This window comes from Eriocheir sinensis, chromosome 29 (genome assembly GCF_024679095.1).
Source record: "Eriocheir sinensis breed Jianghai 21 chromosome 29, ASM2467909v1, whole genome shotgun sequence".
NCBI classification, from domain to species: domain Eukaryota; kingdom Metazoa; phylum Arthropoda; class Malacostraca; order Decapoda; family Varunidae; genus Eriocheir; species Eriocheir sinensis.
The window spans coordinates 11300223-11314208 of record NC_066537.1 but is presented as its reverse complement, the minus strand read 5'-3'; the positions used below and the strand labels follow the sequence as shown (position 1 = coordinate 11314208).

Sequence of the window (13986 nt, the reverse complement as noted above, 5' to 3'; positions counted from 1 at the left end):
TGTCCATTTATATGCAGAGAAACAGGCAGATTAAGGGTAAAAAAGGAAACAGAAAAGCCTCCTGCTGATGGTGGTGGTGTTGTCATAGTACAGGGTGATGTAGTGTTGTGTTGGTTTATGTGTTTTATTGTGTTGCTTTTGGGGTAGGTTTAAACCACATGTATTAGGTTGAGTTGTAAGTTCTCCACTCTTCATACATTTTCTTTCCTTATTATCTTCCTCCCCTGCATATCTCATGATCCTCTTGCCCCTCTTCCTCCTACTTTTCCCTCTATTCTCCTTTACCTCTCTACCTTCATTTAAAAACCCCTAACCTAACTCTTACTCTGTCCCTCCACCCAACAGGTCTGAGATGAGCGACGGCAAGGTAACAGCGCGCGACACCACCATGACCTTTGCCTGCTTTGTTATGTACGACATGTTCAACGCCATGTCCTGCCGCTCCGACAAGAAGTCCGTGCTGGAGATCGGCATCACCTCAAACTGGTACCTCTTTGTCGCTCTCACCGCCACCATCGTCTGTCTCCTCGGGGTGGTCTATCTTCCGTTCCTGCAGTGGGTGTTTCAGACGGAGGCGATCCATCTCACCGACTGGTTCTATCTCGTGTGTCTGACCTCCACGGTTCTCTTGGTGTCAGAGTTGAGGAAGTTGCTCGACCGCTTAGCTGAGGGTGGATGGCCGCAGAAGTTGTCGGTGAGGAGCTTCTGGCCGGCTAAGAAGAGCAAGGCGGGGTGGATGGATGCTGTGTGAGTGTGTTGTTTGTCTTGTGTGTCTGATAGTGTGTGTGTTTATGTATGTTTTATTTTGTGTGTGTGTGTGTGTGTGTGTGTAAGTAGCTTGTCTGCTTTGTATAATGGTGTGAATGTGTGTTTGTGTGTGTTTTTTTTCCTTCGTGTGTGTGTAACTTGTTTGTCTTGTGTTTGTGAAGGTGAGAATGTGTACGTTTATGTGTGTATGTATGAACGTAAATGGTGTGTGTGTGTGTGTGAAAGTAAGTGTTTGTTTGTCCTTGTTTATGTGTTTGTGTGTGTAGTTTATTAGCATTATTTACTTAATTTTCCATCCACAGCCATGAGATTATAATGATTCAGGTGCAAGCTCTCAACTCAAGCTTATGTGTGTGTGTGTGCGTGAATGTGAATGTGTCTATTAGGTTGGTTGGTTAGTGTGCGTGAATGTGTCTGCATGTGTGTGTGTGTGTGTGAATGTGAGTGTGAGCTTATCGTTGGTTGGTTAGTGTGTGTGAATGTGTGTGTGTGTGTGTGTGTGTGTTTGGACCAAGATGCATCCACTCATGAGCACTTCTTTCTGTACGTTTGGTGTGTTAGAAGTTCACCGTCTTCTTCACATGAACCTGAGAAAACAGAAGTAGCTTGTTCGGCAATTATTTTATCAAGTACGTTCGTGTTTATATTCGTATGTTTGTATTTTACAGTGCATGTGTATTTTTTTAGTCCGTGTACATTATTTATTTTAGAGTTACCGTGTATATTTATTTTACTCGCTATCCATCTCTACGTTTTTTGTTTTCTCCGTTTTTTTATATATACATACACCAAGACCAAGCGTGGGCAAACATCTCATTTTTTTATTCTTCTTTCTATTTTTTTTTTTCCCGTGATGCGTTTTTTTATACACGAACGTGAGAGAAAAGTGCAATAGTTCGTACTTTTTTTTTTTTTATGTATTTATTTATTTATTTTTTTTTTTTGCCGCACCTTCCCTCATATCACTAGTATTATTATCGTAGTATTAGACAGCGAAGTGAAGTGTTTTTTGTAAAGGAAGTAGACCAGTGTGTGTGACATTTGCCGTTTGCGTGTGTGTGTGTGTGTGTGTGTGTGTGTGTGTGTGTGTGTGTGGGTAGGGAAGTCTGGTGCTTATTTATACACACCCTTTGCCTATTTACCTATTTCTTTACCTACCCATTTACCCACCTACTTCCTTTTGTCCCTCCCTCCCTCCATCCTTCCTTTCTTCTATCTTTCCTTCCACCCTTATCTACTTACCTACCTACCTACCTTCCTTCCATCCTTCTTTCCTTCCTCCTTTCATTCTTTCCTTCCTTTTGTCCTTCCCTCCCTCCATCCTTCCTTTCTTCTATCTTTCCTTCCACCCCTATCTACCTACCTATGACCTACATCCTCACCTGTACTTATTACACACACAATTTACCTCATTCTGACCTTACCTGACCGCACCTATCTCTTTCCTTTCTGTATGAGTGTTGGTGTAGGTTGACAGAATACCCACACACACCCAAACCCACCCACCACACATGTACACCCACTTTCCACTACCCACTTAACCCGGTAGCAGCGACAGGCCAAATTTTTGCCATGATATAAACCCCAAAAAATAGATGATGCATAAACTGATCACAAATGCATTGATATATATTATGAAATGGTTTGCGTGAGTGATGATTTTTTCTCATTTCTCTCGCTTTGAGGGACCTTTAACCCGGTAGCAGCGGGGATCGTGTTTTTTAATGGTCCCTCTTAGCGAGAAAAATGAAAAAAAAATCATCACTCACACAAACCATTTCATAATATAGATCAAAGCATTTGTGATCAGTTTATGCATCATCTATTTTGGGGGGTTTATATCATGGTACAAATTTGGCCCGTCGCTGCTACCGGGTCAAGAAACGTGATCCCCGCAGATACCGGGTCAAAATATCTCTCTCCCTCTCTCTCTATCAGGATATTAATCACAAGTTCACCTGACAGCCACTCTTAGCAAACTGACCTTTTTACCTATGCCACCTACCTTACAGGGCTTGCCTTCACCCCTTACCTGTGCCACCTGCCAATTACCTGTCTGGGGACCCCTTACCTCACCTGTAGTTTGCCCTAATGAGTCAAGGTGGCTGTGAATAATTAGCTGTAGTAGGTGAGAATGTGAAGTAGTTAGAGAGGTTTTTATGTTGCTATCACTGTTTACTACTACTACTACTACTACTACTACTACTACTACTACTACTACTATTATTACTACTACTACTACTACTACTACTACTACTACTACTATTACTACTACTGTATACTTCCATTACCTATCATCACAGGTCTATCATTCTCATTTATACCATCATTACTATCATCATCATTGTCATTATCATCATCAGTACTACTACTACTACTACTACTACTACTACTACTACTACTTCTACCATCACCACCATCATGACAGTTAGTGTAGTTCATTCCTTTTCTGACTAACTTGAATTTAATGTTTTTTCTTCTCTTAAGAACTTGACATCACAACTTTTAAGTCACATTTCCAGGATGATAAAATAAAATAAATAGATAAATAATTGCGCTAAGCCCCTCCCCTTTCTCCAATAAGCCCCTCCCCTTTTACTATCAAGCACCTCCCCCTTCTCCTTTAATTGTATATCATTGGCCAGTCAACAAGTAAGCCACACCCTCTTTCATCTCATGTTCTATATCAAAAGGTTAGTTCATGTTACTGGATGCTGGGAAAGGTAAGGTTAGGTTGATGGATGCTGGGAAAGGTTATATCTTATTGGTGGATGCTGGGGAAGGGTGAATCTTATTGGTGGATGCTGGGAAAGGTTAAATCATGTTGCTGGATGCTGGGGAAGGATGAATCTTATTGGTGGATGCTGGAAAAGGTTAAATCATATTGGTGGATGTTGGGAAAGGTTAAATCTTATTGGTGGATGCTGGGAAATGTCATATATCTTGTTGGTGGTTGCTGGGAGAAGTTAAAATCATATTGGTGGATGCTGGGAAAGGTTAAATCTTATTGGTGGATGCTGGGAAAGGTTAAATCTCAGTGGTGGATGCTGGAAAAGGTCATATATCTTGTTGGTGGATGCTGGGAGAAGTTAAATCTTATTGGTGGATGTTGGGAAAGGTTGAATCATATTGCTGGATGCTGGGAAAGGTTAGGTCATGTTGGATGCTGGGAAAGGTTAAATCTCATTGTTGGATGCTGGAAAAGGTTAAATCTCATTGGTGGATGCTGGGAAAGGTCATATCTTGTTGGTGAATGCAAGGAGAGGTCATATATCTTGTTAGTGGACGCTGGAAAAGGTTAAGTTATGTTGATGGCTGCTAGGCGAGGTCAAATCTTGTTAGTGTTTACTGGAGAGTGTAGATAGGACTTTTTTTGCAAACGTAAGATAAACAAACTATTCTAATACACACCATATCCTTTTTTTCCCTTTCCCCAACCATCTCCTCTCACCACCACCACCACCACCACCATACTAGCATTCCACCCTACCCTTCCTCAACCACCACCACCACCACCACCACCTACCTATCCTTACCTCTTTCACCCCCACCACAGAAGTGTATCAAAATGAAGTGAAGAGTGAATGCAAATGAAGTGGACATTCTCATTGTATTACGACCACTTCTATTCCGTGTACCGTAACTTATAAGTGAATAAGGTCTTGTTTCCGATGATAACTAACGCACATACACGCGTACATACACTCCCTTCTCCCCGCCGTCAGTTACTTAATTTACGCGCAGGTTTTGACGCACCGCCGATTCGCACCGACTGACAGACACGCGCGCTAGTGGTAGAAATTACGTACGTAGGTAGTCGTAAGTATGTCGGCTTTCGTAGTGAACGCTCGCCCTCAAGTTGTTATTATTTCTGTTATCATTACTACAGCTATTATTATTATTGTTGTTGGGTATTAGCCGGGGGTGTTTGCTATTGGTTGCATGCCGTTCCTATTATGACTCATGGTGGAAAAGAACAACAAGAAAGTGACTCTGGGAATTGAAATGATATGCGGAAATTAAATGTCTTTATTTATTTTCTATTATTATTATTATTTATTTTTTAAGAATAAGACAATGATAGTAGTTTTTTTCCTTTTTTTCTTCTCATGTTTTGTTTCGTTTTCTTTTTCTTATTTCATGTGTAATTATGGATAGACTTATTGATGATACATGCTTTTTTTTTTCTTTTCTTTTTTTTCTCGTGTAATATTATGATGCACTTACTCCCTATGTGGACAACTATTATATCCAGCTGGGTATTTCTTTACTCTTTTTTTCTTCTTTCTTTTACCTGTATACCTGTAAACTGATATGCTCTGTCAGGTATTTCTTCAAGCACTGAGTTTTCATCATTTCAATTTTTTTTTTACCTATATAGCCTTGAATTAATGTCCTCAGTAAGGCATTTCTAAGCATTGTCTGTTTATCATTTCAGAACTCATTACCAGATTTTATTGTTTTCGTCAATTTTATAACTTTTACGTCTTGGTTCGGCAATTCTCCAAAGTGGCTTTTTTTGTGTGTGTGTAATGTGAGTACTAATAGGGACGGTGTGTGTACTAATTGGTGAAACATTTCCCTGATCATCCCCCACTACCTCCCACCTCCTGCACTCCTCCCTCCTCCTCACCCTTCATCTCATAATTCCTTTCAGTCATTCATCATTTTTTTTTTTCTTTTTCTTTTTACTATTTTTTCATCTCCCATTCTGTCACTTTTCTGCTGTTGCTCATCCTTTTCCTTCTCGCTCCTTCTCCCTCCTCCTCCTCCTCCTCCTCCAATCCTCTTATGCATATGTGTGTTTGAAAACCGAAAAATGTGCTCCGTTAAGAAGACTGAAAGCATTGGCACACCTCCCCTTCCTCCCCTGTGCGCTCTCTCTCATTCTCTCTCTCTCTCTCTCTCTCTCTCTCTCTCTCTCTCTCTCTCTCTCTCTCTCTCTCTCTCTCTCTCTCTCTCTCTCTCTCTCTCTCTCTCTCTCTCTCTCTCTCTCTCTCTCTCTCTCTCTCTCTCTCTCTCTCTCTCTCTCTCTCTCTCTCTCTCTCTCTCTCTCTCTCATATGCATTGTGATGATGTAATACAGTTAATGTTTTTTTTGTATAAACACATTATTTTTATGATTAGAGAGAGAGAGAGAGAGAGAGAGAGAGAGAGAGAGAGAGAACACTGAAAATTGGAGACATTCACTATAGACACCCCTTGAAAAATAGCGAATATAAGGAGATGGAACATAGGAAAAATAAAAAGATAGATAGATAGTGAAAGAAAGATAGGGAGATAGACACAAATAGATAGGGTATGAAAGAGATGAATAGCATGCAGGAAGGAAGGAAAGGAAAGGAAAAAAAAATAGAAGGAAAAGATGGAGGTAAGGAAAGGCAGTGGAAAAGCAAATTATCATACATTGCAAGAAGGGAAAATGGATGAAAATAAATGTACAGGGAAATAAGTGACTGCTGTGATGGTTGGGTTGGTTAGTATTTATTTAATGTGAGTGGTTAGGCCTGAAGGGAGATTATGTTGAGGCTGAGATGGCTTGTTAATGGGGGAAGAGAGAGAGAGAGAGAGAGAGAGAGAGAGAGAGAGAGAGTTTATAGTGGTGTGAAAATTGAAGAGATTAGGGAGATTATAATGAAACACACAAATGCACACACTAACCCACGTGTTTCCTTCCTTCCTTCCTTCCTGCCTTCCTTCCTTCCTTCCTTTCTATATAGGGGGATGGGCCTCAGAAAGTAGAACAAACAGAGAAAACCGTGGAGATTCTGCCCGCCAATAAAACGAATGAAGTCTTAGTAACAGAGAAGGAAGAAAAACTACCCTCACAGGAAACCATTAAGGTGACATCTGTGGAGAGTAAGAATGTCACGGATAAGGGCGATGGACCTCAGAAAGTAGAGCGAACAGAGAAAACAATTCAGATTCCCTCTTCTCTTCCTTCTTTTCTTCATTTTACCTTCCCTTCCACTTATTCCCGTCCTTCTTTTTTCCTTTCATTCTTTTCATTCGTTCATTTGTTCCTTCATTCTTCATTCCTTTCCCATCATTCCACTTTTCCTTCTTTCATTCTTTTCATTTGTTCATTTGTTCATTCTTCATTCCTTTCCCATCATTCCACTTTTCCTTCTTTCATTCTTTTCATTTGTTCATTTGTTCATTCTTCATTCCTTTCCCATCATTCCACTTTTTTCCTTCTTTCATTCTTTTCATTCATTCATTTGTTCCTTCAGTCTTCATTTCTCTCCCATCATTCCACTTTTTTCCTTCTTTCATTCATTCATTTGTTCCTTCAGTCTTCATTTCTCTCCCATCATTCCACTTTTTTCCTTCTTTCATTCATTCATTTGTTCCTTCAGTCTTCATTTCTCTCCCATCATTCCACTTTTTTCCTTCTTTCATTCCTTTCATTTGTTCCTTCATTCTTCATCCCTTTCCCATCATTCCACCATCACCCCTTCATTAACCCCATCACTTCACCCATTCATCTACCCATAGGAACAATTATTATTATTATTTTTGTTTCTTTTATCGCGTTTTACAGTTTTATTTTTGTAGCCCCTCCACCCTGCTCGTAGGTTGTGCTTGCGTCTCCCGTTTTCTGTTGGCTTCCACTACACACACCTTTCTGAATGTTCGTAATAGTGATGACAACAGGTAATTATTAATGTTGGTGAGTCTATGATGAGTCTCCTTTCTCTTCTCCTTCCTTCTCTGTCTCTCTCTTTCTCTCGTCTTTCTTTTTTTCTTTTCGTTATTTTTTTTCATATTTTCTGTTTTTTTCTTGCATTTTTTCTTTCGTTTTTATTTGTTTTCATTTTTCATTTTGTCTTTTTTTAGTGCGTTGTTATTTTTCCCTTCTTTTTCCTCCTTTTCTATATTATTATTTCTTCTTTTTCTTCTTTTTTTCTTCATTTTTTTCTCTGTTGTTCATTATTATTATTATTATTATTATTATTATTATTATTATTATTATTATTATTATTCTCTCTCTCTCTCTCTCTCTCTCTCTCTCTCTCTCTCTCTCTCTCTCTCTCTCTCTCTCTCTCTCTCTCTCTCTCTCTCTCTCTCTCTCTCTCTCTCTCTCTCTCTCTCTCTCTCTCTCTCACTAACATTTTTCCCCAAAGTATTCCGACTCACCCCTTTTCATTTTTGTCACTTTTTTTTCTTCCTTTCCGTGTATGATATGTAAAAAAATAAATCCTTGTGTTTGTTTAGTTTTTATGGTGTGTTTTGCGTACCAGGAAACAAACAAGGGTCAGGAGAAAGGGTTTTAATGAGAGAATACGTTGTGGCCGAGCTGAATAAATATTTTAGGTTGTGAATTGGAAAATGTGATGAAATGAGTGTTTGGATTTTACTTATTTCAATGAAAAAAGGAGAAAAGTAAAAAAAGACAATAAATGTATAGGCACTCGAAATTAAACTGTAGCAGAAGTAAAGAACATGAGCAAGAGAAAAGGAAGAAGGGAAATTAATAAAATATTGTATGTATCACAAGAAAGAATTAAAGAAAGCTGAAAAAGAGAAATATTGCTCAACTAGAAATGGAAGTAAGGGAAGAGAAAGTATACAATAAGAAGAGGAGGAAGAAAAGAAGAAAATAAAAGATGAACCCTAAAGTCAACAGTAATTGAAAAAGTGAACAGCAAGAAAAAAAAAAGAAGGGAAGAAGGAAATATGTGTTAGAAAATAAAGGGAGAGAAGAAAACTAATATAAATAAATAAAAGGAAATGAAAAATTGCTGAACTAGAAATCTGGATCTGGATATTAATGCACAGGGGTCCTTTCAGGTGCATAACACGCATGGATGTAAAGGAAGAGAAGGAAGCTGTTAAACCTGTACTAGAAATAAAGTAGAAAACCAAGAACTTGTAAAACTAAAAAATGGACAAAAAAAAAAAAAGTGAGAAAGGAATGTGGTCAACCTGTGCCGGAAATGTACGTATATATATTGAGAAAAAAAAGGCAATTCACCAAACACGACACCAAACATGATGACAAATTCAGTATTACCAAAAAAAAAAAAGACAGACAAACAAACATAAATCAGACGAGGTGAAAAAAATAGAAAATTGAAAAAGAAAAAAATGTGCCAATCTTTTTTTTTTTTTTGACACCGTGACCATAAAACACAAATCATGCGAAATCGACCCAAAAACAAAAAAATAAATGCAAGAGAAACAAGATAAAAGGAATATTTTATTGTGTGTTTCGTATTGTGATGTTTTATTCCCTGCCAGCCGTAACAGGATTGTGATGCAACGCGATTGTGATACATTTCCTCACCTTCGTTCGTGCGTGTGTTGCGTTGCGTAGTTGTGTTGCGTTGTGTGTCTGGTTGTATTGTGTATATTTGGTTGTATTACAAATGCTCTCAAGAGGAAGTCCACAATAGAGAAAAAAATGTTTGAGTGCCATTGTTATTATTATTATTATTATTATTATTATTATTATTATTAGTGTACACTGTATGATATATATTTTTTTGATGTCCAATGTCTATTCCTCTAAAAAAAGTTTAAATGGAGTAAATTCAATTCTAAGTAAATACTGTGTTTATTTTTCCCTTATTTTTCACCCACACTAAAAAGGTACAAACCCTTCAACATGGCTTTCCTCAGCTCTATAATATAAGAGTTTAGTAATTTTGAGTGGATAGGGAAGTCTGGTGCTTATTCTTATAGACTCCTTTATCTATTTACCTTTTCATTCCTTTATTCATTTTTTCCAACCTACTTACCTTACTGTCTTCATTCATTCCTTGCTGCCTAATGTGGCGTAATCAAACTTATTCATAAAAAAAATACCTAATATCTGACAGGCTCTTACATATAGTATAAAAATCCTTTAGGGAAGCACAACAAAGACCTCTGCACCGTGCCCATCCTTGGTGGCAAAAAGACTCAGTGGCCTCGACCTGGGCCGTGTGATGCAATTAGCAGGTAAAGGAGCGCAGCTTTAGGAGGTTAAGTGGTCCTGGCGAGGGTAAGGAACTCGATTGCAGCAGCTCTGTGATGTGGGTGCCTTTTTTTGTCTATATCTTTCTGGCATGGGATATTTTGTGATTTATACAATGCTTTTATTTCTTTAATCTTATTTGGGCGTTTGGATTTTTGGGGGGGTTATATATTGTCTTATCTTAGCTCATTTATTTTATTTTATTTTTATTTTTTATTCATAGGTTTTTTGGGGTTATATATTGTCTTATCTTAGGTCATATTTATTTTATTTTATTTTTATTTTTTATTCATAGGTTTTTTGGGGTTATATATTGTCTTATCTTAGGTCATTTATTTTATTTTATTTTTATTTTTTATTCATAGGTTTTTTGGGGTTATATATTGTCTTATCTTAGGTCACATTTAGGTATTTTTTTTCCTTGATCCAGTGAGGTTTTTGTTTTTTATTCTTTTTTATTGTTGTTATTGGTAGGAACTCGTGTGACCTCATTTATATGTATTTTATTCTATTTATTATCATCCTATTTTGGTTGATCAGAGTTAGGTTCCTCATTTTGTCAGTACGAGGTCTTGTGATCGAATGAATATTTATACAGTGAAAATATTATCATCTTATTTGCCTATTAGATTTAGACTTGGTTAGGCTAGGCTAGATTAGGGTAGGTTAGGTTAGGTTAGGATAGTTTTTTTAAGTGAATCTTTTATTTCCTTTCCATCTCTAGGTTTGGTTAGGTTATATTAGGCTAGTTTTTATAATAGTTTTTTTTCTTCTTCTTCCATCTCTATGTTGATAAGAGGTTAGGCTAGGATAGGTTTGGTTAGGTTAGGTTAGGCTAGTTTTTATAATAGTGTTTTTTATTTCCTCTTCCATCTCTGTGTTGATAAGAGGCTAGGATAGGTTTGGTGAGGTTATATTAGGCTAGTTTTTATAATAGTGTTTTTTATTTCCTCTTCCATCTCTGTGTTGATAAGAGGCTAGGATAGGTTTGGTGAGGTTATATTAGGCTAGTTTTTATAATAATGAGTTTTATTTCCTCTTCCATCTCTATGTTGATAAAAGGCTAGGATAGGTTTGGTAAGGTTATATTAGGCTAGTTTTTATAATAATGAGTTTTATTTCCTCTTCCATCTCTATGTTAATAAAGGGCTAGGATAGGTTTGGTAAGGTTATATTAGGCTAGTTTTTATAATAATGAGTTTTATTTCCTCTTCCATCTCTGTGTTGATAAAAGGCTAGGATAGGTTTGGTAAGGTTATATTAGGCTAGTTTTTATAATAGTGGTTTTTTTTCCTCCTTTATCTCTGTGTTGATAAGAGGCTAGGATAGTTTTGGTAAGGTTATATTAGGCTAGTTTTTATAATAGTGAGTCTTTTATTTCCTCTTCCATCTCAGTGTTAACAAGAGGCAAGGCTGGACTAGGTTTGGTTAGGTAATATTAGGCTAGTTTTTTTTTTATATATATATTTTATTTCCTCTTCCATCTCTATGTTGATAAAAGGCTAGGTTAGGTTAGGTTAGTTAAGAGTGAGTCTTTTATTTCTTCTTCCATCTCTGCGTTGATAAGAGGCTAGGATAGGTTTGGTTAGGTTATTTTAGGCTAGTTTTTGTAATAGTGAATCTTTTATTTCCTTTGCCATCTCAGTGTTGATAAGAGGCTAGGCTGGGTTAGGTTAGGCAAGTTTTTTCAATAGTGAGTCTTTTATTTCTTCTTCCATCTCGGTGTTGATAAGAGGCTAGGCTGGGTTAGGTTTGGCAAGTTTTTTCAATAGTGAGTCTTTTATTTCTTCTTTCATCTCAGTGTTGATAAGAGGCTAGGCTGGGTTAGGTTAGGCAAGTTTTTTCAATAGTGAGTCTTTTATTTCTTCTTCCATCTCTGCGTTGATAAGAAGTCCAATGACCTGTATGACTCACGTTTATCTTGTGTGGTTATCATCTTATCTTAGGTCATCAGTGTTAGGTTAGGTTACGCTTTCTTATGGATAGAGCGTTTTAGTTATTTTACATGATTTTTATAAGAAACAGGGTAACCTCATCTAGATAGTGGGTCGTATCACCGTTGCGAGATTGTCGTACTCAGAGCATAGTATTTACCGGTTTCTGACGCCTAACTATTGCCAAAAAACATCAGCAATTAACTATTTTAACGATAATTATAAGTGAATCTCCTTGTTGGGGTCCACGAGACAGTTTTAGGGTCGGAAGTCGATAAATATAAGAGGCTGAGTAAAACAATCTGGCACCGTTGCGTTGTATTTTAAAACATTTTGTCGCCCAAGTTCACATATTTGAAAAGGCTTTCGTATGGGTTGAGGGCATTTCCAGGAGCATTTTTATGACCCTGGTGGTAGCTTGACCCTTCCTCGGCAGCATGGGTCTAAAGAAACACTCATTAGAACCTATTTAATCCCCTCTTTGACCTTTATAAATAGTTGATGTGAGAAGCTGTCTTATAATACTGGGCAGTGTGTTTTCATCTTCATTTATCATCTATGGGTCAGGTTTTATTTGGTTTACTTAATTTTGTTGGTAAGAAAATAGAAATAACCTCATAATGTTAATAATCTGAGCTCATTGTGGTTTTCAGTAATTATATAGACATTAATTGTACTTTATCATGATTTTGAGTATTATAGTTATTACAATATTTTACTTTCTATATTTTTTACTTTATTTTTCAGCATTACGGGAGCGTCTGTGAGGTTTATTACTTTATTTCACGCTCTAAAGAATTTTCCCCATGAATCATAAATAGTAGTCTAGTCGATTCTCTATTTCAGGTGGATTTTAGACTATTTGTTTTTTATCTTATTTTCAGTACGGTTTTAAAATATTCATAGGGCATTAGATGGACATTTTCCGCATTATTTTGTCATTATTTTAGTTTTGTCATTATCTTTCTTGTCATTATTTTTTCGTGGTTGATTTCCTTTTTTCATTATTTTTTGACATTTTTTTATTTCACCCATCAACGAATTCTCGGTGGTCAGCTGGTGGGTCAGTAGTCAAAGAGGAAGTGGAGGGGAGAGGTGTCGACAGGTGGAGTGCCCAATTATCCACCTTTTACCTGTCCTTGAGGCACAGGTGATGGTTCTGGCAGACAAGTGGGCGTGAAGGAAAACAGGTAAAGTTGATTTTTATTCGTTTCATGCTCTTTCACCCACAACTATTTTTACCTACCCAATTTTTCATATATAATTTACTCATAATGTTTTTTTCTTATTTAACTATTTTTACCCATTTCTTTTACTCATGTGGATTTTCTAACTCACTTTTATGTATTTTTATCACCACTTTTACTACTTTTTGTCTTATACTCATTTTTTTTAGCATTTTTTCCTAGTTCATGTGTTTTCGTACTCACCTATTTCAACATACTTTTACCCATTTGCATACTATTAGGCTACTCATTTCTTTTAGGCCTACCCGTTCGTGTGTGCTGTTATTCATTTATTTTACCCACGTGTTTATTTTTTTCACAAGATAAGAGAGTCAAGCTTGTTATGTTACCTCTTGTTTATTTGTTTTCCTTTTTTTTTTTTTTGGTTCGTATTGTTTGTATTTTACCCATTTTTCTTTTCTTTGGTGAATTAGAAGAGTCAATTTTGTAATGTCTCGTCTTGTCTATCATGCCACATTAATTTTCTTCACATAATTCCATAAACTCGTAAATCCGTTTTTTTTTTATGTACTTTTCGTCAACTCTTTACATTTCCTTTCGTATGCTTTCGGATTCTTCTAATATATCTTTCAATGTCATCTCTATATTATTGGTTTTATTTTCTTACTGTATTCGCGGTAACCTATATAAACGTGTGTGTGTGTGTGTGTGTGAGTGTGTGTGTGTGTGTGTGTGTGTGTGTGTGTGTGTGTGTGTGTGTGTGTGTCCTTTCTACGTAACCACTTGCCTACCTAGTTACACACACACACACACACACACACACACACACACACACACTTCTTTCGTCGCAGACTTGTGTGAAAAGAGGATGCCAGGCGGAAAATTGCAATAAAGAGAGAGAGAGAGAGAGAGAGAGAGAGAGAGAGAGAGAGTAAAATTGATAATAAGTTAATAATATATTCCACTCAAGTTGCCGTGTGTGTGTATGTGTGTGTGTGTGTGTGTGTGTGTGTATAGAACCATCACATTAGATCAAGGGAGAAGGAGGAGGAGAGAAGGAGGAGGAGACAGCTAGGGCTTTCAAAGGATGCGTAGGAAGAGGAGGAGGAGGAGAGTGAGCGTTTGAAGAGAAGGA

General features: G+C 37.1%; 1 protein-coding gene and 1 long non-coding RNA gene across 6 annotated transcripts in view; both read left to right on the top strand.

Annotated features, from left to right (window-relative positions):
• LOC127005044 (calcium-transporting ATPase type 2C member 1-like) overlaps positions 1 to 1943 on the top strand; it is a 41890-nt gene extending 39947 nt beyond the window's left edge. For all 5 annotated transcript variants that reach the window (XM_050873496.1, XM_050873494.1, XM_050873492.1 and 2 more), the window contains one exon: positions 346 to 1943. In XM_050873496.1, the coding sequence (XP_050729453.1) occupies positions 346 to 751 (406 nt within the window). In that variant the 3' untranslated portion in view covers positions 752 to 1943. The remainder of the gene's footprint in view (positions 1 to 345) is intronic.
• Positions 1944 to 3496: 1553 nt separating this feature from the next.
• On the top strand, positions 3497 to 8722 carry LOC127005045 (uncharacterized). The gene is made up of 2 exons (XR_007758247.1): positions 3497 to 3581; positions 3642 to 8722. It is a non-coding gene; the product is annotated as an uncharacterized LOC127005045 (long non-coding RNA).
• Positions 8723 to 13986: the final 5264 nt, after the last annotated feature.